This window comes from Rhinolophus hipposideros (genome assembly GCF_964194185.1).
Source record: "Rhinolophus hipposideros genome assembly, chromosome: 1".
NCBI lineage: Eukaryota > Metazoa > Chordata > Mammalia > Chiroptera > Rhinolophidae > Rhinolophus > Rhinolophus hipposideros.
Genome location: NC_138047.1, coordinates 56,421,749 through 56,449,108, shown reverse-complemented (window position 1 = coordinate 56,449,108; position 27,360 = coordinate 56,421,749). Strand labels below are relative to the sequence as shown.

Genomic DNA, 27,360 nt, shown 5'->3' with positions numbered 1-27,360 from the left:
CGGTACCACAGCCTGCAAGAAACTGAATACTGCCCAAAAGGCACATGAATCTGGAAGCAAATCCTTCCCCAGTTAAGTCTCAGATCAGACCACAACCTGAGCCAACACTTTGATTGGAGCTTTACAGACCCCTGAAGCAGAGAACCCAGCTTAGCTACATACACATTCCTGACACACAGAACCTGAGACAGTAAATGTGTGTTGTTTAAAGCCACTAAATTTGTGGTAATATTGTTGTACAATAAGTAAGAAGCAACGATACTGCTTATCATACTTTAGAAATACTGATGACAAATTAAAATGTATAAAATAATCTATGATAGAAGCTAACAGTGCAGTCTTCAAATCTTTGAAGAACATTTTACCTACCTTTGTGTGAAATTCACCTGACCTGCCTTACCATAAAGAAGGGAAGTAACTAGAAAAGTAGCAAGATTTAACAGTGGAAATAATGTCACCGTGAATGACGCAGCTCATTACTGCACAAATGGTTACAGAAAAAGAGTTAAAAGTTAAAATTTAACTTATTGGATTCTAATGTCAGTTTGTTCTCCACTAGGTGGGGGAGAAAAGGATGCAACTGACTATAAAAAGGAAAAAAAAACGATATCAAGATAAAAACTAAGAATTTTCTTTATTTAAAAAAAAGAACAGCTTCTGCTTCCGGGTCAGAGCCATGGCGGTGGCAAATTCAAGCACTGTCAATCCCGTGGTGTTCTTTGATGTCAGCATTGGCGGCCAGGAAGTTGGCCGCATGAAGATCGAGCTCTTTGCAGACGTTGTGCCTAAAACGGCTGAGAACTTTAGGCAGTTCTGCCCCGGAGAATTCAGAAAAGATGGGGCTCCGATTGGCTACAAAGGGAGCACTTTCCACAGGGTCATAAAGGATTTCATGATTCAGGGTGGAGATTTTGTTAACAGAGATGGTACTGGAGTCGCCAGTATTTACCGGGGGCCATTTGCAGATGAAAATTTTAAACTTAGACACTCAGCACCAGGCCTGCTTTCCATGGCAACAGCGGTCCCAGTACAAAGGGCTGCCAGTTCTTCACCACCTGCTCTAAGTGTGACTGGCTGGATGGAAAGCACGTAGTGTTTGGAAGAATCATTGATGGACTTCTAGTGATGAGAAAGATTGAGAATGTTCCCACAGGCCCCAACAATAAGCCCAAGCTGCCTGTGGTGATCTCAGTGTGGGGAGATGCAGTCCTTAGCAAGCCTAATACGCTCCTCACATTGCCATTCACCCTCCTGTCTCCTTTCTTTCCTACCTTCCTTTTTCCCTTCCTTACTTTCCCTTCTTTCTCTTTATTTCCTTCCCTTTTGAAAGTTGAAGACTTCCTGACACTTCAGCAAGCAACTCCTAAAAACAAGACGTCCTCATAGCCACAGTATACATGTTCAAACTCTCCAGTTGTCCACAAAGGAATTTTCATAGCTCTAAAGAGAAGTGATCCAATCCAGGTACAGAGATTTCATTCAGCTGGTTATTTTTTAATTATGAAAGTAACAATATAATCTCGTAAAAATTTTCACACAAAACATTTAAAGTGAAAGTCATCCCAGCCCCAATCTCACTATTCTCCTCAGAGGTAACTTCTTTATCAGTTCGATGTACATTTTCTTTGCCTATCGGATTTTGGGAGGTTTTGTTTTTCCTAAGTGGCATCATCGTATATTGTTCATCATTGTCTATTTGGTATTATTATGTCTTGAAGACTTTTCCTCCTCTGTTCAAGTAAAACTACTTTATATTTAAAATAAAAAACAAAACTGAGAAAACATTCTATGTTTGTAGCACATAGTTTATTTTACTTTTTTCTGATTTGAATAGTTATGCATTCTGAGTCTTAGTTCTTTATTTTATATGTTGTGACTGTTCTCTCCAGAATATATTTTAAGAAAAACTGAAAAAAAAAAAAAACTAAGAATTTTCAAAGATCATATAGAAGGCTCCACACATAAACTACACCTTCCTAATCTTTAGTCATTAACATTTTAACTCAAATTTAATACATAAAAATACACATTTTTTAATATTCCACAGTACTATAACTTAACTTGAAAGTTTTTTGACTTTGTACATAGAAAATGTGAATTATGAGAAGGGCAAGAAATACAATAAGGAATGTTCCATTAAAGACATACCACTCCCACTGTTATCTCCAGAAATTCTTGCTATAAGTCAGAAAATCTCATTATATAGGAAGCACAGTATACCCTCAGCATGTATTACTTCTAAGGGTTATCTGAGTTGTTCTGTATCGCTTAGAGCACTTCACACCCTATAAATGGAAATTACCCACAAGAAACTTCCAATCTAATTGGGAGAAAAGGGACATACAGAAGCCACAACTACTGAAAAATACTAGTTTTTTTAGTATAACATTTTGATGTAATTGAGTACTAAACAGTATAACAGAGAGTATAACAATAAATGGTAAGATACTAATACAGTAGTCCCTGCTTATCCACCATTTAGCTTTCCATGGTTACAGTTGTCCATGGTCCGAAAATATTACATGGAAAATTCCAGAAATAAACAATTCATAAGTTTTAAATCGCATGCTGTTGCGAGCCATCCACTACGTCCCACCAGAAACGTGAATCACCCCTTTGTGCAGCGTATCCACACTACATACATTCCCCACCTGTCAGTCACTTAGTAGCCATAACTATTATCAGAGAGAGAGACCACATTCACATAACTTTTATTATGTATATTGTTATAACTTCTATGTTGTTATTATTGTTCATCTCTTACTGTGCCAAATTTATAAAGTAAACTTTATTATGGGTATGTATGTATGTATGTATAGAAAAAACAAAGTATATACAGGGTTCACTACCATCTGTAGTTTCAGGCGTCCACTGGAGGTCTTGGAACGTATTCCCCGAGGATAAGGGGCGACTATTGCAGTGATGTACAAAGAACACGAACCAGTTAAACCATGTATATCTCTATTCAAACTTCTTTAACATACATATGTATATATGTTATATATTATATATGTTATATATATTATTATATATTATATATGTATTATATGTGTAATATATATTATATAACATATATAATATAAATGTATATAAAATGTATATAAATATATATAAAATGTTTTCTTAAGAATAGCACTTAATACATAGCGAGAGCTCCAGAATTACCTCCTGGCAGACCTGAGTCTATACCTATACCACTGCCTTCCACCTGTCACTATGGACCAACTGTCCATGCTCTATCCAAAGGCCATCCCTCTTCATTTGTGTACTGGATCCCACTCTTCCACACCACACCTCCCTTCTCTTCTCTACATTGTCAATTTTCCCTGCTTTTCTAGATCATTGTAATCAGCTTACAAACTGGCTATAAAACCTCCCATCTTAATATGAAACAAGTCTACGACTTCATATTGCCTTCTGTGACCATGCAATACACCTCTTAAGAGCATCATTTCTCAAAAAAAGCTGTCTATCTTTCTGTCTCTGCTTCCTCTCCATCCATTTTCTCTTAGGCCAACTTTAATCAGATTATCATTCCCAATGCTCCCAGGAAAATACTCTTTTCAAGTCATCAGTGACCTTCACTGGGTTCCTCTGACTTGCTTTAGCAACAGTAGTTCTGGGTCTATTTCTCCTCTTTCTACAATATCTTGACTTGCCCTGTGAAACATTACTCTCACTGGTTGTTCCACTCTGTTCTTGTGGGCTGAGTTACCCTCATTTAGTTGACTTCCAAAGGCTGAACTGCCTCAGGGTTGAGTCATTTGACCTCTCTTTCTATCCATACACACCTCCCCAGGTGATCTCATCCAAACACATGACTGTAAACACCATTTATCCACTGATAACTGCCAAATTTATATCTCTAGCCACAAACTCTCTCATGAGCTCCATCCACCTACTCTATGATCTCCACCTAGATACAGGTAGGTAATTAGCAAGGAGGACAGTAAGACAGATGTTTGCTGAAAGAATGAACAAATAAATGACTTCATAATTTTGAGTCTGATATCTTAGTAATGTTGTAATGATAATGAAGTGGGAAAGAATAAGGCTTAAGAAGGAAAGAGAAATAGCTCTGCACTAAGACATCCTGAAGTGAAGGAGGTGCTAATGAAATACTGCATACAGTTAGCAATAAGAACTGGAAAAAAGTGATAGATTGGGGATAATGATGTAGATTTGAGTTAAGCCAGTTCCATCCTAAAACACAAATAAAACAACCTTCCTTTGACCTTATATATTTCTCTCTCCCTCTTTCCCTCCCTCCCTCCCTCCCTCCCTCCCTCCCTCCCTCCCTTCCTCCCTCCCTCCCTCTCTCTCTCTCCCTTCTTCTTTCCCTCCCTCTCTCTCTCCCCTAACCAAAGCATGTTGATGTGATTTTGTATTTCACTAATGGCCAAGAGGTTGAACATCATTTCGTGAACATCATTTACTAGCCAACTGCATATCTTCTTCTGTATAAAGTGCTCATTTAATTCTTTTTTCTTTAAAAAATATGAGGTTGGATAGTCTTCTTATTGAGTTATAAGAAGTCTTTATATACTCTGGATACAAGTCCTTTGTTAGATACATCTGTGCTAAGTATTTTCCTCCAACGTGTGGCTTGTCTTTCCATTTTCTGAATGGTGCCTTCCCATGAGCAGAGTTTTTTATTTTGATGAAGTCCAATTTGGCAACTTTTTCTCTTATGGTTCATGTCTTTTGTCTGAATAAATCTTTACCTAACTCAAGGCCATAAAGATTTTCTCCTAGCAATTTTTCTTCTAAAATTTCATGGCTTTAGCCCTTACAATTAGGTCTATGACCCATTTTGAATTAATTTGTGTCTGATGTGAGGAAAGGGATACCCAGTTATTGCAGCACCACTCATGGAAAACAACTATTTTTTTCCGTATCACCTTGGTACCTTTGTCAAAAACCAGTTGAGCCTTAGGATTGGGTCCATTTCTGAACTCTCAATGTTTGCTCTAAACACATTTATCCTTATGTCTGGATTACTGTAGCTCTATAGTAAAGTCATAAGTCAGGTAATACAAGGGTTTTGTTTTGAAGAATTTTGCTCTTCCTTTCAGAAATCATTTTTTGATCCCTGGTCTTTTGTCTTTCCATTTAGATAACAGAATGAGCTTGTAAATTTCTTAAATCATTTTTTTAAGCCTTCTGGGAGTTTGATTAGGATTATATTAAATCTATAGAAAAAAGTAGGAGTAATTCCATCGTAACATTTTACTTCAAATCCATAGCCTTGGTATATAACTTTATTTATTTAGGTACTTCTTTTGTTAAATTTATTCATAAGTATGTTATTTGGTTTTTGATGCTCTTGTGAAAAGAGCTGTTTCACAAATTTCATTTTGATTGTCTATGGCTAGTACATAGAAATTCAGTTGATTTTGTGTTGTTGATTTTGTATCCTGCAACCCCACTAAATTCACTTATTAGAATTCACTTACTAGAATATATTAGAATCACATTACCTAGAAATAAAGACTGTTTTTATTGCTACCTTTCCCACGTGTATGCCCTTTAATTCTCTTACTTGGTACAATGTTGAACGTAAGTGGTAAGAGCAGAGATCTTTGCCTTGTTCCTGATATTAGGTAGAAAGCATTCAGCCTTAATGGTCTCATCATCATTAATAATATTTGCTGCTGATTTTTCATAGATGAGCTTTGTCAACTTGAGAAAGTTCACTTTATTCCTAGTATTCTGAGAGTTCTTATTGTGAATGGGCATTAGATTTTGTCAAACGCTTTCTCTGTATCTACTGAGATGATCTTAAGTTCTTTGTCCTTTATTCTGCTAACATGGTATATTATATTGATGTTCAGATGTTGAATCAACTTTGTGTTTCGGGAATAAATCTCCTTGGTTAAGGTTTTTAAATCTTTACATACACACTGCTGAGTTCAATTTGCTACACTTTGTTAAGGATTTTTGCTTCTATGTTCATGAGGGATACTGATCTGTAGATTTCTTTGTTTGTCATGTCCTTGTCTAGCTTTGTTATCAGGGTAATGCTGAGCTCAAAAATGAGCTGGTTAAGTGTTCCTTCTTCCATTATTTGCTAAAAGAAGTTGTGAAGAATTGGTATTATTTCTGTCTTAAATGTTGAATAGAATACCCCAGTCATGTGGGCCTGAACTTTTCATTGTGGAAAGCTGTAAATTACTAATTCAATTTCTTTACTTGATACAGATCTATTTATATTTTCTATTTCCTCTGGACACTTTTGGTAATTTGTCTTTCAAGGAATTTACCCATTTCATGTAAGTTGTCAACATTTGTTGGCATAAAGTTGTTCATAATATCACCGTTTTTATCTTTTCATATCTATGGGATATAGATATTTCATTTGTGATCTTGATAAACTTGATCTCTTTTTTAAATCAGTCCAGCTGAAATTTTATCAATTTTATTGACCTTTTCTGTGAATAAGTTTTCCTTTGATTGCTTTTCTCTGTTGTTTGTTCTTTTTCTATTTCATTGATTTCTGCTCTGATCTTTATTATTGTCTTCCTTTTACTTACTTTGGGTTCGATTTGCTTTCTTTTTTTTCCTAGGTGCTTAAGGTAATAGCCTAGAACAATGATTATAAACCTTTCTTTTGTAATTTAGCCTTTAAAACTACAAATTCTTTCTGCAGATAATGTGCACATTATTGCTTCAGCTTTATCGCACAAGTTTTGACATGTTGTGTTTTCACTGTCATTCAGTTCAAGACATCTTCTAATTTCTCTGGTGATTTCTTTGATCTATCAGTTATCTAAAAATGGGTTCTTTAATTTTAATGTATTTGGAGATTACTCGAATTTCTTGCAGTTACTGATTTCTGATTTAACTGTTGTGATTAGAAAACATACTCTATATGATTTCAATCCCTTTAAATTTATTAAGACTTGCCTTATAACCAAGCAAATGATCTAACATGGTGAATGTTCCATGTACAACTTGAAAAGCGTATATCAAATGACACTTCTTATTGTAGGCCGAGTTGGTTAATAATATTGTCTGAGTCTTTTATATCTTTATTGATTTTCTATTTATAAGTTCTATCAGTTACTGAGAGAAGAATATTAAAATTTCTAACTGTACTTGATGATTAGTCTATTTCTCCTTTCAGTTCTGCCAGTTTTGCTTCATGTGTTTTGTGGCTCTGTTTTTAAACAAGCATGTCCTTTTACTATTATAGGATATCCATCTTTTTTCTTAGTAAATTATTTGTCTTAAAAGTCTATTTTGTCTGGTATTAAGATAGCCAACCCAACTCTCTAATGCTTACTGTTTTCATGGTGTATCTTTACTCTCCATTTTACTTTCAGCCTATTTGTGGTTGAATATAAAGTGTGTCTCCTGTAGACAGCATATAATTGGATGGCTTTTTCATCATCTTATAACCTCTGCCTTTTGGTTGAAGTGTTTATTCCATTTCCAATTAACCTAACTATCGATACAGCTGGATTTAGGTCTTTAATATGTGTTTTCTATTTGTCTCATTTCATGTGTTTCTGTTCTTCCTTTACTGCCTTCTTTTGTTTTAAACAAAAAGCTTTAGTATATCATCTTTACTCTTCTGTTTAGTTTGTGTATGGTCTTTTACTTGCCCTAGAGATTACAATGTGCACATTTATTTATCACAGCCTACTTCATCAGAATACTGACTTACTTCTAAGAAAATAAGTTTGTGCCAACCAATATCCATCTCTCCTACCTTAGCTTGTGAAATTATTATCATGCCCAAACCTACCTTATTTCCTGTAAATCTATGTATAAAATAGTATTCACTTGGCTACATAAGACAGAAATTAGGGAATCATTCTAGATTCCACTCTTTCCCTTACCCCAATATCTAATCTTTAACTCCTGTTAATTCTACCTCCTGCATATCCCACAACAGCCTTCCTCTTCTCTGTCATCACGGCCACTGCTCAGATTCTGGCCTTATACACCTTTTACCTGGCTAACTGCATTAGTCTCCTCACTGGTCTCTGTTCTAAACATTTCATCATCCTCAAATCACCACTCTATCACTTTCACAGCTCACTCATATAGTCATTCTAACAAGCAAATCTTCTACCAATCTCCTGAGCAACAATTTTCAATGGCTTCCATGTGCATAGTGGATAAAATCTAATCTCCATGGCATGGCACACAAAGCCTTCTGTGATCTGGCCCACTGCCTATCACTGTCTAACCCCATTGCCTACCACTATCTGATAACACTTTATGTACTCAACGATAGAAAGCTACTTATAATTTCCTGAACATGACTGGCTCTCTCATACTTTTGTGCATTAATACAGGCTATTTCCTCTACCTGGAATGTTCTCCCCATGGAGTCAGGAAAGAAAATGTCTATTCATGCTTAAGTGCTCAACTTAACTGCTACCTTCTTTCTATAATCTGATTCTACAAAGTAGTCCCTCATTCCTCTAAGCACTTTGTACCTTTTCTACTGGTACACTCTCTGCATTTTAGTGCAACAGTTTGTTCTCATTTCTCTCACTTCTCAATTTTTATCTCCTTAAAGATGGGAACTCTCTTTTCATCTTTCAATCCTCAGTACTAAATGTACTGCCTGGCACACAACAGGCACTCAATAATTATCTGCTTATTCAATAAATGAGTTATGACGGTAAAAAGGATAATATGAAGATATGAAAAAGAACTGAGTTCTCCAAAATAACTATGGAACATGAATAGCTACTTTAAGAATTATAGTATGTCAATAATAATAGAGGCTCATATACATTATAAACTTGTTATGTACCCAGCCTATACTAAGCTCTTGCATACATTACAAAAACATTACCAGAGCATGAAACCCATTTTGCAGATGAATAAACAGAGGCACAAAAATGTTCAATTATTTGTTCAAGGTCACAGTAAATGACAAAACCAAGACTGAGAGAGGTCTATGTTAACCAGTATACTACTCTACTTTTCTGTATAACCCAATGTTAATCTTCACTGCTCTTTCTAGGGCTTTGCTCTCCCTTGTTGCTGTGCAATTGCTCTCCTCTTTTCTTTTTTCTTACTTCCTTCCCTTTCTCTTCCTCTAATTCCCTCTGTTCAATTTCCATAATGAATGTAACCTATACTAAGCTATGCTGTCAGGTATTTCACCCTGATGTACTGTCTCTTTTTTTCTTTTACCAGGGAATATTACAGGGAAAAAGCAAGTAGAATAACAGAAGCCAGGGAAGAAAAAGAAGGAATAGTTAATGAGAAAAGAGGTAAGTTAAGATTATACAGTATAAAAAAGTTTCAAGAAACAGAGAAAACTAAGAACAGATCTTTAAATGTGGGGGAAAAAAATACAGTGATTATTAGTGAGAGCAATGTTTTAGCTGAATATGGGAAAGAAGGATGTAAGGAAGAATAGTAACACTTGGTAGGGAAATGGAGACAGCCAAACCACTAAACGCTACTTGTTTGAAAAACTTGGTATGAAACAACAGAAAGGACTAATTATGTATTAGAGCTAGGAAGGATGGCTGAATCAAATGAAAGATTGAGACTATGCGTTTTATTTGCAGTTTATTGAAGTAGATAAATCTAAGCATCATTAAATGCTCAGTTAAACCAGTGTGTCTACTGCAGAAAATGAAACTGTCAGTTCCAAGACAGCAAGGACCTTGCCTGTCTTTTCATGGCCATCACACAGAGCACACAGTAGATACTCAATAACTAAAAAACAATTATTCTAATACCAAAAGAAATCTATAAATTATAATCTAACATTTAGTTGCAGTATTTAACCTATATCTTCTACCAAATGAATGCCACACTAAATGTGCATTTACTGTACACGTACAAATATTTGCTGAGCACCTACATCTGGGGTACTGGTATAGGCCCATGGGAATAGAGTGGGTGAACAAAACCAAAAAATGCAACTACTCTTAAGGGAAAAAATCAAACACACACCCACAAATAAAAAATTTAAGATGCCAAAAAATGGTAAGTCCTAAAAAGAATATAAAAACACACTAATGAGAAATCCAGTGATGATGGGAAGTGGTGGGTAATATTTTATATAGGATGGTTATGGAAGTCCTTTCTGTTTAGGTGATATTTGCATGAGAAAGTGAGTCAGGAACTCAACAAAGAGCACTACACAGAGATGGGACAGTAAGTCCAAAGACCTGAGAAGGGAACAGCTAAATGTGTATGAGGAAGGGCAAGGAGTCCACTACGGCTGGAGTAAAGGAAATAAAGGAACCAGCTGCACGATATCAGTAATTCACCTTTAATAATTATAACCATACCTAATCATCATTGGAATCTTTCAAACATAAATAGCTTTTAAACTAATACGCAAGGGAAGAAAATTTTTAAAAATTTCAAATTGATTACCCTGCAAGAATTCCGTTTCAGCATTTTTCTTTATATAACTAGAGTTCTGTTTCGATAATGCAGATACCCTGCACGTCAGTCTATGAGTTTAAAATATTTCACATTAGATTTCAATAATTTTATATCCATTACTCTCAAATATAATACCACACCAACTTCCTTACAAAAGGCAGCTGTGCATGCTCAGCAGATGTCAACCAATGCTCTCCAGACAGTCTGTCGGAATATCCTTTTAACACGACTCTAACTAGAGCACTGACATTCAATTCTAAGAGATGCATATTAAGAGAAATACACATTAGTGTGTCCAATTTTATAATTATGTCCCTTTCCCATCTATCTGCCAATAACTTACTATGGTTTAAAAGAATTCAACCATTTCCATATATAGTATAGTACCTACCATGACTTAATATGCATAATAGACAACTAATTCCATTAAGTCAAGATATTTTTCATACTAATTTTTGTTTAAATAAATGCCAAATAATACATAAGATAAGGAATAAAAAAATATCAACAAAACATATCTATGTTAGAGATGAAAGAATTTCAGAGGACATTTGTATTGTGGGGGGAAAAAGCTAGTTTATAAGCAAAATGAAGGCCAATTTTTTCCAAGAATTTTAAAAACAAGTTTTAAATGTCTTTTTTCTGAAATAAAAAAGAAATACTAAGAAAACAAGCCAAATGTGAATTTGAAAAAGAGAACTTGCCTACAGTTACATGAGCAATTAAAATAAATATAAAATAAATAAAGCTGCAGCATTAAACATGCTGCAAAATGTGGACACTCACTCCAGCCAAGACCATTACATCCACTCCCATTAGTAAAATAAAATGTTAAGACAAAATGGGAAACTAATGTGCTCAACTGCAGGGGCTTGCTTGTTTGTTTTTTAATTTCATCCATTTGCTCAAAATGTAATTTCTATTTTACCCTATGGTCTTTTGTTGGATATAAGGGGAATCAAATGTTCCTAAACAAGAACCTGAATGAATACGCCCTAAAAATGCATAACACGAGCTTCATTTGTTTTAATGCACATCTGATGTATTCTGTTTTAACATGTTTGACAGGTTAATCATCTGTCTTCATGTGTAAAGAACACAAATGTTTTGCCAGTGCTGGTAAACAGATCATATGGAGGTGAAAAGAAAAAGTCAGAGAAGGAAAAAGGTCTATCTGTTTTATCAAAATGCTTTGTTAAGTAAATGGGGAGGAACATACCTAGGTAACTTGAGCCCGGTGTACAGGAAGCTATGATTCATTAAGAAAGTAGAAATAACGTAAAGCCTATTAATAAAAATAAACATTTTAAAGGGAAACGTTTCTTAGTTGAAATAAAGAAGTTATTTAAAAACCTTTCAGACTAACAACAGTGCTAAATTTTGTGGTGAAAATGGTAATAAAAATAAAAACCTTAAGGCTAAGAAAATTTAGAGGCCAAAGGGTTATTCAGAGAACAGATAAAGTAGCAAAGATAACAAAATTAACTTCTATGAAAAACCAGTTCAGGATGCAAAGCAAGGAGCTAGCTAAATACAGATATATTCAGTACTCAGTTTCAATTTTAATTGATTATATTTAGTATTGTCTGGTTTTGTTGAGCTCAAATTTAATTAGAAAAGAAATTATAAGAAATATTTTCATCATATTGAACTGTAATTTGTGTTTCTTTTAAAAGCAAAGAAAAAGTCTTTATTCTTTGATATATAAAACCAAGAAAACTTTACCATGTAATACAATATTGCTTGTTTCTTTGTTTTAAGAAGAAAATGGCAGAAGGGAAAACCATGGTAGAAAAATACACTCAAGCTGGTGTTCCAAACAGCACATGATCCTAAAATTATGAATAGCGCACAAATCTGAGTAAGCCTTTCTTTTTTTCTTTAAGGAAATTACATTTGCTTGACAACTTAAAACACAAGATATATAACTTTCCTTTTTGGTAACAGACCCAATTATTCAACAAGACACTCATTAAGCAGCAATAACTTAGTAAACGAACCTTTCCTCTGCGATAGTAAGTTAGCATTAGAATGCTGCTTCTGTAATACTAGTAGTAGTAAAGAAAACTTCCAACTGCTGGGGCACTAAACAAGATGCTGGTACACTTCCTGGAACTCACAAATTTGGAAGCGTGCGAGTTCTCACTAGGACCTCAAAGAGGGAGTATCTTTGGTTTTCCCTGTGCTTAGGAACAAAAGGGACAGAGAGCCTGGCATTCAAATAACAAAATAAACAGAGGCACAGGAAACCACAACTAACCTGTTATCGCAAAAATAAGATCTAGCCGGGCAATCAGCTCTAATGCATCTTTTGGAGCAAAAATTAATACAAGACCGGGTATTATATATTATATTATGCTGAGTATTATATAAGACCCGTATTATATTATATTATATTATATTATATTATATTATATTATATTATAATATTACATATTATATTATATATCATATCATATCATATTATACCCGGTCTTATAGTAAAATAAGACCAGGTCTTATATTAATTTTTGCTCCAAAAGACACATTAGAGCTGGTTGTCCGGCTAGATCTTATTTTCGGGCAAACACGGTACTCAATAAAAGCTATTTCTGAACAATAAATAGTTTCTGCACAGAAGTAAAACAATTTGCTTTTCACTTAATGAATTCAGCAAACATCGAAGGGCAGTTTCCCATCTGGTATGCGCCTGACACACGTTTAATTTTTAAAATAATGTTTCAGGTCTTACTTGAATATTAAATCTGATTCCATGACAACAAACACTACTGTAATGGAAATCCCTAAAAAAGTGCAAATCTCAGTCCAATATCTAATAAGCGTGTGTTATTCAATGCAGGCTATCAAAAATAAACAAATAAAACTACTGGAATGAAAGAATTGTAGAGTACACATGAAATTGCTTAAAGTATAGAACATGGTCTGTAATTCACATAAGTGTTAGAGGCTACTATGCATGAAGAATTTTAGCAGGATTTTTCAGCTCAACTAGAGTTGAAATGTGAAGACCAATCTCTACTAAAACAATTTAAAAATACTTGTTCTGTTTACACCATAAAATTTTATTTGAAATAACACCTATGTACAGCAGATATCCAGCACCACCTAAAAGAAACTATGTCTGCAAACAAACTTATTTTTCACCCCAAATCAATTCCGTTTCCATTAATGATGTCAGCTATTAGGAGAGATCCCTGGGCTTGAAAAACCTCAGAGTCATTTGACTCCTTTTTCTCTCAACCTGTCCATTCCTAGCTACTTAGTGCAATGTCCTAATATCTTTGACATCTGTCCTCTTCATTCCTGTCTCATTCTGAAGACATTATCTTAAACAGTACCTTTATTATTCTCTGGCAATTGCACCTGAACTGGTCTCCCTGCCTCTAGTTTTGATTTATGCCAATACATCTTGCAAACTCTTGCTAGATTAAAACTCTAAAGAACCCTCATCTTAAAAAGTTCTAGGAGAGTCCTGCTGAATACAGAAAAAGAAGTCCACGCTAAGACCTTATTTCAGATCCTTCTCAATATGACATCAACCTACCTTTTCAACATAATTTCCCATTATTCTTTTTCATATCGATGTAAGGGGTTCCATTCAATACAGCCAAAAAGAACTAATTGATATTTCCTGTACATGGCCTATAATTTCCGACTTACTTCAGTGTCTATGATTAATAGGTTCTTTCTCCCTAAAATAATAGTCACCTTTCTACTTATCCAATTATTCAAGGTCAGTTTAAATGTCACCGCCTTAAGGATGCCTCCTCTGATTTCCCCACCTATGTGTCAATTTCTCCTCAACTGAACACCTACCTATAGCACTTTGCAAATTTATCATGTAATACTTCATACTTTTTATAACATGGCTATTTATGTAGTAACCTTACCTCTCTTACTAGATTTTGTAAGGGAGAAATATCCATAAAGGGAAAGTTCCTTAAGGGAAACATCTGCAGAGCCATGCATAGAGTAAGCATTTCATATATACGTTGAAGGCTGACATTAATGAGCATAAATATGCTATTGAAAAAGAGGTATAAAATAGTATGATAATATACATAGTAATACAGTCCATTAATTTCAAGCTAGAATATAGCCTAAATTGAAAGCATTATATAGTAACTAGGTCAATTTCAAAGGAAAAAAGTCAAATCTACATAGTCTTATATAACACAAACTTCAAAAACCAGGGCATAATTGTTTATTCTTCATATATATTAGCAATTTTGTTTTCTAACTAAACATATATATTAGATAGCTTTGATAGCATATTGAAATAATGAAAAGAACTCACCCCTTTAAGAAGTACAAATTGGCAATTACAAAATAGTCATAGGTATGTAAAGTGCAACACAGGGAATATAGTCAATAATATGGTAATAACTGTGTACGGTGCCAGGTGTGTACTAGACTAGTCAGAGGGATCACTTCTTAAGTTATATAAATGTCTACCCATTGCTGTACACCTGAAACTAATATAATACTGAATATCAACTGTAATATAAAAATCTAAAAAATATTAAAAAAAGAATTCTCCCTTACTTCGAGTAAGCTTTGGAAATCTTTTTTTCAGTTTCTTCTTTAATGGATTAAGCTCGGGCATTATTTCTGGGACAGCTACATAAAAGTCTGACTGAATTTCATCATCCAAAATCTGAAAATCAGGAAAAAAGATAACTTTAGATGATACAAAAAACTTTATCCTTCTGAAAATAAAGTATAACATAATAATTTCCCTTATAATTTAGAAAACAGACATTAATCACGTTTTTCTTCAAACAAAAGGATCATATGAACACATTTACCAATTACGAAAACCATTAGAAGCAAAACATTTTCTGATCTTTTCTTTTAAAGACAGCCATATCCATTAAAAAATATATATTTAATGGGTTTAATTCTTCCATGGGGTTATGTTAGGCAAAAGTATTATAAGCTAGAAAATAGCACTGATGTGTATGTGGCTCAGAAAATCCCACAAAACTGAATTTATATGTCCATTAAAATTGAAGAAACATACTGAAATTTTTGAAATAGATTACATGTAAAATTAATAACCACTAGCTGCCAAATCACTAACAACGACAATGTCTTTCCAAATTTAGAACATCAAGAGAACTGACTAATTATTTTCACAAAGAACTAAAACTAAAATTCTCTTTGCCTCCAATAACTAAAAATAAAAGAGGAATGGGACTGCAAAAGACAAGTTCATTTACAGTTTATTTTACACACTCTAATTCCAGTCTAAGAGCAAAGAGAACAATATCTATTTTTAAAGACATTTTAAACAAATTCCAGCTAGCACCCAAAAATATTTATACTACTACAATATACTCCATTTAAAAATTCAATTGATTAGAAAATGAAGCAAGTTTTTAAAACAATACTTCTTGGGCAACAAATATTTTACCAATAATTATTTTTGCTTGAAATCTTATGTTATTCGAAGCCTTGATTTGGGGTTACAGTGAACTTGAAAACTTGACCTCTGGCAAAATTAAGCTTTGATTCTGGAATTTTACCTTTCTGTTAACTATCCTTTCTTTTTACAAATTCTTTACTCCGTAAATAACAAAGTATTTCCCTTAATAATAACAATTTGCATTAAATGAGCACTTATCGTATGCCAAGCATATGGCTAACTATTTTACAGGGTTTAGGTTCATCCAGTATTTACAATAACCTTATGAGGCAAGTACTAATACTGACTACAAATTCCATATAAGGAAATTGAGAACTTATGGGGGAGGAGCCAGTCTGTGTACTTATAAAGGGCAGACCCAGAATTTAAAAACAGACAGTGTGGTTTCAGAACTAGGGCTCTCATCTCTAGAAATAAGAAAGTAGAAGCAATTTTGAAAGGTCAAAGAACTGTATGTGAAATTTCTACTCCAAGACCTTCAAACACTAACCCTAAAACATGTTCCTTTGAATTAAATTAAAAATTATGTTTGAAAGTTATGCTGTAGTTAACCTTAAGACCACATCATGGAGTAACAATACAAGACTATATAGAAGAAAATCATGTTTTAGGAATTAAAAACCATTTATCAAAAGATATGGGCATAGTGGTTATATTCTGTATGTAACAAATCAATGGATGGCAGATAACAGAACAATTTTTTATAACTAATGAACATGATAACAACATTGTACCTTCTGAATCAGATTAGTTCCTCCTGCAAACGCAGCTCCATTTTCTTCTGCTATTTTAATCTCTGATGCATTCTACCAAAATACAATGGTTTGAATATCAATCTTTAAATAAATTCAGTCTGTTTTCAAGTATTTTGTCAGAAATAATATTACAGTTCAAAACAAAAGTCGTGCTTTTTACTTTTAATTGAAAACGCATCAATTTTCAATTAGATGCATCAGAAATATTACCTCCAGAACAAGTTTAGTTTGTAGGTGATTGAAGTGTTTCTTATAACACGAGGAAATACATCAAAATGGCATTAGGAACTTACCAAGTGGTTCAACCTAAGTCTCCAAAGCCATTAATACATCATCTTCCAAAAGTAAAAGCTTAAGATACATTTAGTTTTGCTAACTTAAATGGAGACATTTTATCATACCAATATGAAAGAGGAAAAATTTTTTAATTTAAGAAACAATAGAAGCAAAATTTAGCCTGTTGTCTGAAAATTCAAAAGAAAAATATTCAGTATTACTGTATTTTGCTGTGTATAATGAATGTGCTCCTGTGTATAATGCATACCCACGTTTTTGGCCCAAACTTTCAAGGAAAAAATCTTTCATTTTAATTTTTTAATTCAAATTTTTATGCTTACATTTAGGTGCTCATTTTTTGTATTATAAAGGAATTTCAGCATTTACTTTTTAACATATTAACAAGAAATTTTATGTAACAAATAATTACAAAACACAAGAACAGATACAAGGTATGAGAAATTTTATGTACCGGTAACAAATTTACAATATTTTTGCATCATAGAAAGCTAAGAACTCTTCATCGCTACAAAGTTCATCCCAAGTTCAATAAAACCAATTATTGTATTCCAGGATATTATTTTGCATACAGATATTATTGATTACTAGAGTTACACTTTTAACTCATAAGCATAAATAAAAGAATTAAAAACATTTATATACATATGGAATTAGTACTATCCATGTATAATGCATATCATCTTTATTTTTCCCTCACAAATTCGGGCAAAAAAGTGCACATTATACACAGCAAAATATGGTAGTTATTTTCTCTCTCTATGTTCCATTTATACCATTTGGTTTTACTGTGAAAATGTATCAGTCCCTTAGTTACTCAAGTTTTGTGGTATTCCAACAGCTATATTCTTGACTTTCTGAAAAAAAAGTAAATAATTTTTTCCTTGAAAGTGAGGCAGATGGAAAAGAATCAAAGTACCTTCCAAAACAAATTCATAAACACATTATAAACAAATGCTATTACTATATTTGTTATAGCCTTGACTTTCCAGACTAAATATTTTTAAAACTGTGGTTTTTGTCTTCATAGTGCTAAGTGGGCACATTGCTTTAAAATAATTTTATTATTGTTGTTTGAGGAGTTTGAGTAGGAAGCAGAAGCTAATAGGATAAATTCTACTCTTCAGTTTCTTGTGAGAAATGTAATGTGGTAGATTGATAATGATGAAGTTAATGTTCTAGTTTAGCTCTTTCTCAGAAGAGTCATCTTAGTATAAGCTACAAATAAGAAAAATAAAACTAGGTGAATGCTAGAATTTTCTCTACTCATTCAGTTACTCTAATCAGTGATTAATCTGATATGTAAAAAAAATTAAACGATGTAAAAAGTTGGTAAAGATTACTCACCCCTGTAAATACAGCAACTTTATTGATTTCTGAAGCAAATGGGTATGGAAAACTAAGGACACTGGCAAATGGCTCCACTTTTTTCTAAATACATAACAATAGAAAAATGATGAAACGTTCATTCTTTTCTGTATCACTCACATCTATAAAAAACAGAACTGACATGGTTTTCTTCAATGTTTTAATCCTACCACATGTCCTCTCATTAATCCAGAATTATTCACTGATTACAATTTAAGGCATAAGAGATTACATTTCTTTTGTAAGAAACCGTAATGAAAATCTAAATCTTTCTTCCCAGCTTCATACTCCCACAGCATTTGGCTTCTTCTCTACATCTTTCACCACAGTCCTCATATATTAAGAGATGTGCTTGCATATCCTTATCTTCCCCAGCACCTAGTACAATGTTTTCCACATGATGGATGACAATAAATGTTTGCCACTTTGAATTAAATTCAAAAGAACATGTAATTTTTTGACATCATCAAGAATGACATGAATGTAACTGTGCATACCGAGCAGTAGACAATATCCAGCTGATCTGCTCAGTAGGTCACCCCTAATCTCCATCCTTGCCTCTAAATAATCAGGTGACTAACCCTAATTCCAAGACAGAATGCCAAGCCTGAAAGGCTCTTCTGAGTGGGTCTGTTTTGAAACAACCTAAACCACGTTCAGATATATTTGGGAAGTCAATTGGAAAATCCAAAATAAAGAGTGGCTGGGCATGCATTTGAGGCACCCTGATCCAGAAGGAGATTCTATAGGGCCTCAGAGCTAATTTGTTCAGTCATTTGGTCAAGGACCTGTCTAGGCCAGCAGCTCAGATCTCTTAAGGTGATTTCACATGGAAACAAGCTCTAGGTCCATAGTTTTGGTGCAGTCTTAAGATCTGGAACAAAGAGAAAAGGGGTTGTTCCCTAACTGAAACTGACTGAAAGATTTTATTTTTAGAAAAACTTTATTTTGAGTAGAGATAAACCCCCTGAGGATTTCTTTTCAGACAAGATGACACAAACTCTTAAGTACACTTTAAATCAGACATGGAACTCAGTTTCATGTACTGGCATTCCTTTGCCATTAACATGTTGCAACTGGTTTCAGTAAATTTTTCAATGGCAGGCAATCATAATAATAGCATCCCCTGGGGGAATACTGGCTTGTTGTATAAGCAGTCTATCAAGAACAAAAAATGTCTTAGAAAGATAGCAGTAGCCTTTCAAAGTTATTAGTTTACAAGTGGCTTCCATTTATGAAATCACGTCTGTGGTCCCACAAGACTTCTTTATGAACTACATTAATGGTTGACTGAGAAAGTGATCATCTTAGACACCACAACATTTTAAAAATAAACTAATAGTAACACTGAAATAAAATTACAACATGGCTAGTACAAACTGTTTCTAATAAATAAAAACTAACAAATGAGATAGACCTTGATTCAAATTCTAACTCTACTGCCTACTCTGACCTTGAGCAAGTTACTTCACTTTTTGTGTATCGGCTTCTTCTTCTGATACTATTATAGGGATAAGAAAACACGTGCAAAGCATTTAGCATTGTGGCCAGTACATAAAAAATTTCCAGTAAATGTTCACTGTTGTTACTAAACACCTATCAAGTCCACTACATGCATTATCTCTTTTAATCTTTGCTATAACCCTATGAACTAAATATTTTCTCTTTCTTTATAAAGAGATGAAAAAGTGAGATTTGAAGGGGTTAAACAGAAGCCCGAGGTCAAACAGCAAATAAGAGGTGACACCAGGATTTCGGCCTGTACTGTAATCTGACTCTACAGACCACGCCCTGAAGCACTACTGTACAGGCCTCCTCCTACAAGCTCAATCATTACTGTTATTGTTGAGGCTGTTCAATTGTATTCAAAAACTTATACCTTCTAGTTTGATCAAAAAAGACATCCTCAGGATAAAAATTAAAACCTTTCTAGGAAAATTAGATTTCGTAAGTGAGAAGCTTACAAAATTTAGACCTCAATCATAATCAAATCAAAAAACCTCAATCAAATAGTGTTTTTCCCACCTCTAGAGCTTTATTTAAAAATGTCTTCCATGGAACTGCAATATATAAACAGAAAAAGCAGAGGTTCTGGTTGAAGCAAACGAGGGGTTTGGCATCCGCACCATGCTAACTTAGTCACCCCCAGGACTCGAAGGAAACACCTGACGGCCACTAAGCTAATTGAAAGCCCTCATTTACAGAGAAGGAACATAACACCCAGGCAGCTTAAGAAACTTTCAAAGTTACAATAATGCCTCAATTTTAACATTACTTTTATTGAAATTTATACCAGTGATTTTCTGGTGAATAGGAGATATATGTTCGTGAACTATACAGAGTATGCTTGACATTGTATTTTACATTTGGAAAGTTAAAAAACAAACAAACATGTTTTTCAGGTTAAACTACAGAAAGAGCATAAGATTTTCTAAAAATTACTATAGGAGGCAAGAATTTTATAAAACTAAGAAATGACAATTCATATAGCCAGTGTTCACAAATAAATTTATTTTAATTGAATCTACATACATACCTTCTTCCCCAGTGCCATATCCAGTGTCAAATCAAGATAAACACCTTGCTTTGGATATGTAAAGTCCAGAATTTGAAATTTCTTAAGTAAGTGAACAGCTTTCTCCACCTCATATATCTGCCTTGGATATAAGCGTTTTAAGTAGACATCATCCTCAGGTTCACCTTCCATAAAGGGATATGACTTTATGTTTTCAATCTCATCTTTTTTTTCATCTGATACTTTTCCTTTGGCATCTTTTTTTGTTTTCTTTGCAGGCCTTGAGAAAAGATAAACTTGAGATCAGTTATCTCAATACATATTCCAAGGGACATTTAAAAAAAAAAACCCGATGTACACAAGACAGAAAAAATAACAAAAAATAAAGTTTATCTTAATTCTAAAGCACAGACTGCTTTACAGTTTTTCTAGTTCAACAAATATTAAGTGAACTTTTGTACTATTTGTAGTTGATGCCAAGTCAAATAAGGAATACAGGAACAGACACGCAAACAGATGATTTCAATATAATGCATCAAGTACCATTAGAATGCTTTCAGACGTGTAGAGAATGAACATTTAACCCAGCACAGGAGACTAAGGGTTCTGGAAGAGATGACCTCAAAGTCAATTCTTAAAGAATAAAGAAGAATTAGCCCGGGTATATACCCAAGAGAAATGAAAACACAGGACTACACAAAAACTTGTACACAAATATTCATAACAGCATTACTCATTATAGTCAAAAAGTAAAAACAACCCAGATGTTGATCAACTGATGAATGGATACATAAAATGTGGTATATCCATATTCTGGAATATTAATCAGTGATGAAAAGGCATGAAGTACTGATACTCGCTACAATATGTATAAACCTTAAAAGCATGCAAAGTGAAAGAAGCCGGTCACAAAACACCACATATGGTATAATTCCATTTATATGAAATGTCCAGAATGGGCAAATCTATAGAGATGAAAGTAGACTTAGTGGTTGGCTAGGGCTGGGGAGACAGGATTAGGGAAAGGAGGAGTGACTGCTAATGGGAAAGGGGTTTTCCGGGAAGATAACAGAACTGTTCTAAAACTGACTGTGGTGACAGTTGCACAACTCTGTGAATATACTAAAAACCACTGAACAATATATTTCAAATGGGTGAATTGTATGACATGTAAATTATATCTCAATAAAGCTATTTATACGAAAAAATAGCCAGGAGAAGAAACAAAATAATAAAAGTACTGAGACATGAAACAGAATGGTACACAAAGGCAGCTACTTTAAGTTCTAACTGACTAGAGTAGGCGTTGGCAAACTTTTTCTGTAAAGGAACATTTAGCGAATATTTTATGGTCTTTTGTCTCAGTGACTCAACTCTGCCACTGTAATGTGAAAGCAGCCATAGACAACACAAAAATGAATAAGTGCAGTTATGTTCCAATAAAACTTTATTTATGAACACTGGTCTAAATTTCATAATTTTCATGTATCACAAAACACTGTTCTTTTTTATTTTTTCCAATCATTTAAAAGTGTAAGAACCAGTCTTAGCTCATGAACCACACAAAATAGATTGTAGACCAGATTTTTCAGTCCACTGGCCATATTTTGCTGCCTCTTGAACGAAAGAGTAAAGCGGAAGGCAGGAAACAGCAGAAGATGCCGCTGGTGAATCTAGATCACAAAGGGCAACCTCTAGAGGCAATGAGAAGCCAATAACAGGAGGGACATGTGTATTTCAAGTAAAGTATTCTATCTGCAACATAAGGGATGGACTTGAAGGAAGCTCCATGGGAGACAATTAAGAGACTATTCCTTCCCTTTCTTCTCAAGGAGATAGGAAAGCCTGAACCAGTACAGTGACGGTAATACGCTGAGAAGACAAGAGATCACAATGATCTTTACAAGGTAAATACTGAATGTAGGGAAAAGGAAAGAGAAGACTCTAGAATACTTCTAGAATAGGTTTCCGGCTTGGGTGATTAGGCATAGAGTGCTATGATTAACTAAGACCAGAAATAAATAAACAAAACAGGGATGTAGTCAGAGGTGAGTTCAGTTTAGAGCAATACAGAGTATGAGTGTGGGGTTAGTTGCATCATTGGCCCCAATTCTTTATTCCCATTAACCTACAAATAAAAGGCCAAAATAAGAGGCAACAAGCACTTATTTGAGATGCGAACAAATAGTTATTCTGGAAACACTGACCCATGAAGAAAAACAAATAGTGTTCCGATTCGGGGGTGAAGGCAAGGGGTATTTATGAGAAAGGGAAGGGGAACTATCACATCAATTGCATCATCAAATACATCAATAGAAGAAAGGCATTTCTATAGGTGCAAGTAAGCTAATACAGTGATGCTAATTCTACAGAATGTTTTTAATTTTCAGTCACAGTCATATCCGTGTTCTTGTTAACTTTGCAAGCTTTAGGCCCAGTCCAAAGGCAATGTTGCCAAGTTTTAACATTCCAAAGATTTGAGGAGTAAAACCTACTAGGCAGTTCCTCTGGGATGACACTTCAACTCCATTGTAAAGTACCTCCATTTACATTATTTCTTACACCCCCCCTTTCCATTCATGTCCTTTTGCTAAGTGACTGCACTTCCTCCCATTTATAGAAGTGAACTGTGCTTCCCAGCACCTTGATTTTGTGACTAGTTTGGCTAAAAGAATAAAGCAAAAGTGACTGTTTCTCTGCTCTAAGCTTAGGCCATAAGAGGCTTCAAGTGTTTCCACTTGTATGTTTGTATTTGTGCCATTTTCATAAGAACATGCCTGGGCTAGCCCAAAAGTGGGAGAATGAGAAACATGAAACAGAGCTACCCCCACAGAGCCCCAGGCTAGATTAGACCATTCTCACCTGACCTGCCTACACACAGATCCACAGCAAGCCCAGCCGAAGTCATCAGAAACATCCATCCAAACCTATCTTGGATCACCTGACCCACAGATGTGTGGGCAATGATAAATAATTGTGGGGTGGTTTGTTATATAGCAAAAGCTAACAAGGTGTTTACAAAATATCTAAGAAAAGATGTTCAACAGCTAATTGTAGTTAAGAGTTTGAAGCTAAGAAAAAAAGAAGTGATATATTTTCTCAGCATTAATTCAAATCACACCTATAATCTTTTAACGATAAAAGTTTCAAATTAGTGAAATAATATTTTATAAAGATGCTTGGGTTCTGTGGTAGGCAGAATAATGGCTTCCCAAAGATGTCCTACTGTACATGGCAAAAGACTTTGCAGATTAAAGAGCTTAAAATGGGGAGATTATCCTGAATTGTCCAGGTGGGCCTAATCACACCACTCCTTGAAAGCAAATAAACTTTCCCTGTCCCCGCCTACATCTGACAGAGATGGAAAAGATGCAAAAGAAATCCAGTCATGAAAGGAACTCAACTTGCTGTTCCTGGTTTTGAAGATGGGGCAGAGCGGACCAGAAGCCAAGGAACGTAGGTGGCCTCTGGAAGCTGGCAGGCAAGGAAACAAGAGTCTCCCCTAGAGCCTCTAGAATAAAATGAAGCCTTGCTGACACCTTAATTTTACCCAGTGAAATTAGTGTCAGACTTCTGACCTACAAAACTGCAAGATAATAAATTTGTGTTTTTTTAAACCACAAAGTCGGTGGTAATCTTCTATGGCACAATAGAAAATATGGGGTCCTATAAAATTTATGTGAAAGAAATAGATGACAATAAAATATTTTTTTAAAAAAAGGACATCAAAAACCAATCCAAAGTATAATTCCATTCTCATTTTTAGCACTCAATGAAACCTCATTACCACAACTCATAATAGTATCCTCCCAGCTAGTGAGCAATTCAACAGAATAGCTGATAATGCCAATGCTCGCTTATTTATATATAGAAGGTGCCAAGAATATGTATACACATTTTAAGAAAGGAAAAAACTGTTAAAATTGTAAAATATACCAATATATTGTAATTGTGTTAAAATTGTAATATATACCAATAGCAAAAGATGAATACAGTCACATTTTTGACTTCTGCAATTACAAAGTAGTTAGCGTAATTTTAATGCATTTTCCTTTCTTAAAATGTGTATGTTTCTCTCTCTCTCTCTCTCTCTCTCTCTATATATATATATATATATGTATATATATACATATATATATATACACACACATACATATATATATGTGTGTATATATATATATTTATACCATGTTTCCCAGAAAATAAGACCTAGCCGGACCATCAGCTCTAATGCATCTTTTGGAGCAAAAATTAACAGAAGACCCGGTCTTATTTCACTATAATATAAGACTGGGTCATATATACTATAAGACTGGGTATAACATAATATAATACCAGGTCTTATATTAATTTTTGCTCCAAAAGACGCACTAGAGCTGATTTTCCGGCTAGGTCTTATTTTTGGGGAAACACGATATACACACACACACATACATACATATATATATATACATATATGTATGTATGTATGTATGTGTGTGTATGTATGTGTGTGCATACACACATATATATATATATAAATTTCAGGTGTAGAAAACATGACTAGACCCCTCACAAAGTGATAACCTCCCCGCCAAGTCTACTACCCCTCTGACATCGTACTCAGCTATGACACCATTGACTATATTCCCTATGCTGTACTTTACATCCACGACTGTGTGTGTGCGCGCGTGTGTACATATATATGTAAATTACAGTTGACATTCAATTTTATTTTAGTTTCATGTGTACAGTGCAGTGGTTAGGCATTTATATAATCTGTGAAGTGATCTCCCCAATAAGTCCAGTACCAATATGACACCCTACATATCTTCACATTATATTCCCCATACTGTATTTCACATCCTTGTGACTATTCTGTGGCTACAAATGTGTACTTTCTAATCCCTTCACCTTTTCACCCCCAACCCCCTCCCATCTAGCAACCATCAGATTGTTCTCTGTATCTATGAGTCTATTTCTGTTTTGCTCATTTATTCTGTTCTTTAAATTCCACATATAAGCGAGATCCTATGGTATTTATCTTTCGCAGTCTGACTTACTTTACTTAGCCTAACATCCCCTACGTCCATCCATGTTGTTACAAATGGTAAGTTTTCATTCTTTTTTATGGCAGAGTAATACTCCATCATATAAATGTACAATTTCTTTATCCAATCGTCTATTGATGGGCATTTCAGTTGTTTCCATATCTTGGCTATTGTGAATAATGCTACAGTAAACACAGAGGTCCATCCATATATTTTTTCGAATTAGTGTTTTGAGTTTATTCAGATAAATACCCAGGAGTGGAATTGCTGGGTCATAAGGTAGTTCTATTTTTAATTTTTTGAGGAACCTCCATACTGTTTTCCATAGTGGCTGAACCAATTTGCAATCCCACCAACATTGCACGAGGGTGCTCTTTTCTCCACATCCTTACCAGCCTTGTTGTTTGAATTATTGATGACGGCCATTCTGACGGAGTGAGGTAGCATCTCATTGTTGTTTTTATTTGCATTTCTCTGATAATTAGTGACGTTGAGCAATTTTTCTTATGTCTATTGACCATCTGTATGTCCTCTTTGGAGAAATGTCTATTCAGGTCCTCTGCCCATTTGTTAATTGAATTGTCTGTTTTGTTGGTGTTGAATTGTATAACTTCTTTATAAATTTTGGATATTAACCCCTTATTAGATGTGTCACTGGCAAATATCTTCTCCCATTCAGCAGGATGTCTTTTCGTTTTGTTGATGGTTTCCTTTGCTGTGAAAAAAAGCTTGTGAGTTTGAGGTAGTCCCATTTGTTTATGTTTTCTTTTATTTTCCTTGCCCAAGGAGATATATCAGTAAAAATATTACTAAGGGTAATGTCTGCAAGTTTCCTTACTGTATTTTCTTCTAGGAGTTTTATGGCTTCGGGTCTTAACATGTAAGTCCCAATGCTCATTTTTAATGGTACATAGGTGTTCTTTTAGAGTGATGACAACAAATCTAAGCAGGTGCCCAAACTGATAGATGCCACAGGCCTCAATAGCCTGGGAAGTTTACTTCACAAAATCCTGAAATCTTCCAAACTAGGAAAATCACATTTACTTTATATTTAGTAAAACAGCAGTGAGGCCAATAGAAGATGGAACTTAGCCTGTTTTACTAATAAACTCTCTAACTAAAATAAGCAAAATAAATGTACTGTAGCTGTAACCTACAGATTTCCTTTACATAAATGCTTCACCATTAATTTTTAATCATGGCTAAACCTGTCCATTTAATTTGCAATTAACATGAAATTCCCAGGGGTTGAAATATGACTTTGAATTAATATTCACAAAACCCAATAAAAGTCTAATACATAAAGAGACTGAGTTAGGTATACAATAATTTATTTTACTTTGGACCTTGTTTCACAAAATATTTGGGGTGATTCAGTGAAAACATTTTTTAAGTTACAAATGGAACAGTTTTAGTAAAAAAAAAAGTATAACATCATTATATTAGGTTGGTGTAAAAGTAATTGCAGTTTAAAAGGTTAAAAATGCAAAAACTTCAATTACTTTTGTATCAACCTAATAACATAGATCAAATAGAACTCTAAGGAAAACACTTTCTTCCAAAAAAAAAAAAAGAAACTGCTATTGAACAAAATCA

The 27,360-nt window shown here is 34.2% G+C and overlaps 1 protein-coding gene and 1 pseudogene across 6 annotated transcripts in view; one reads left to right on the top strand and one right to left on the bottom strand.

Moving 5' to 3' along the window:
* The window catches only part of MRPL1 (mitochondrial ribosomal protein L1), a 148,203-nt gene that overhangs the window by 79,329 nt on the left and 41,514 nt on the right, over positions 1–27,360 (bottom strand). For all 5 annotated transcript variants that reach the window (XR_013993212.1, XM_081046262.1, XM_081046259.1 and 2 more), the window contains exons 3-6: positions 20,756–21,014; positions 18,199–18,282; positions 16,537–16,608; positions 14,920–15,031 (exon numbers count right to left, since the gene is read on the bottom strand). Coding sequence is in view for 4 of the 5 variants with exons in the window: in XM_081046262.1 (XP_080902388.1) it covers positions 14,920–15,031; positions 16,537–16,608; positions 18,199–18,282; positions 20,756–21,014 (527 nt within the window). In the remaining variant the exon portion in view is untranslated. The remainder of the gene's footprint in view (positions 1–14,919; positions 15,032–16,536; positions 16,609–18,198; positions 18,283–20,755; positions 21,015–27,360) is intronic.
* On the top strand, positions 677–11,447 carry LOC308495918 (peptidyl-prolyl cis-trans isomerase H-like; annotated as a pseudogene). Its single transcript has 3 exons — positions 677–1,206; positions 9,163–9,239; positions 11,443–11,447. The product of its transcript is annotated as a peptidyl-prolyl cis-trans isomerase H-like (transcript).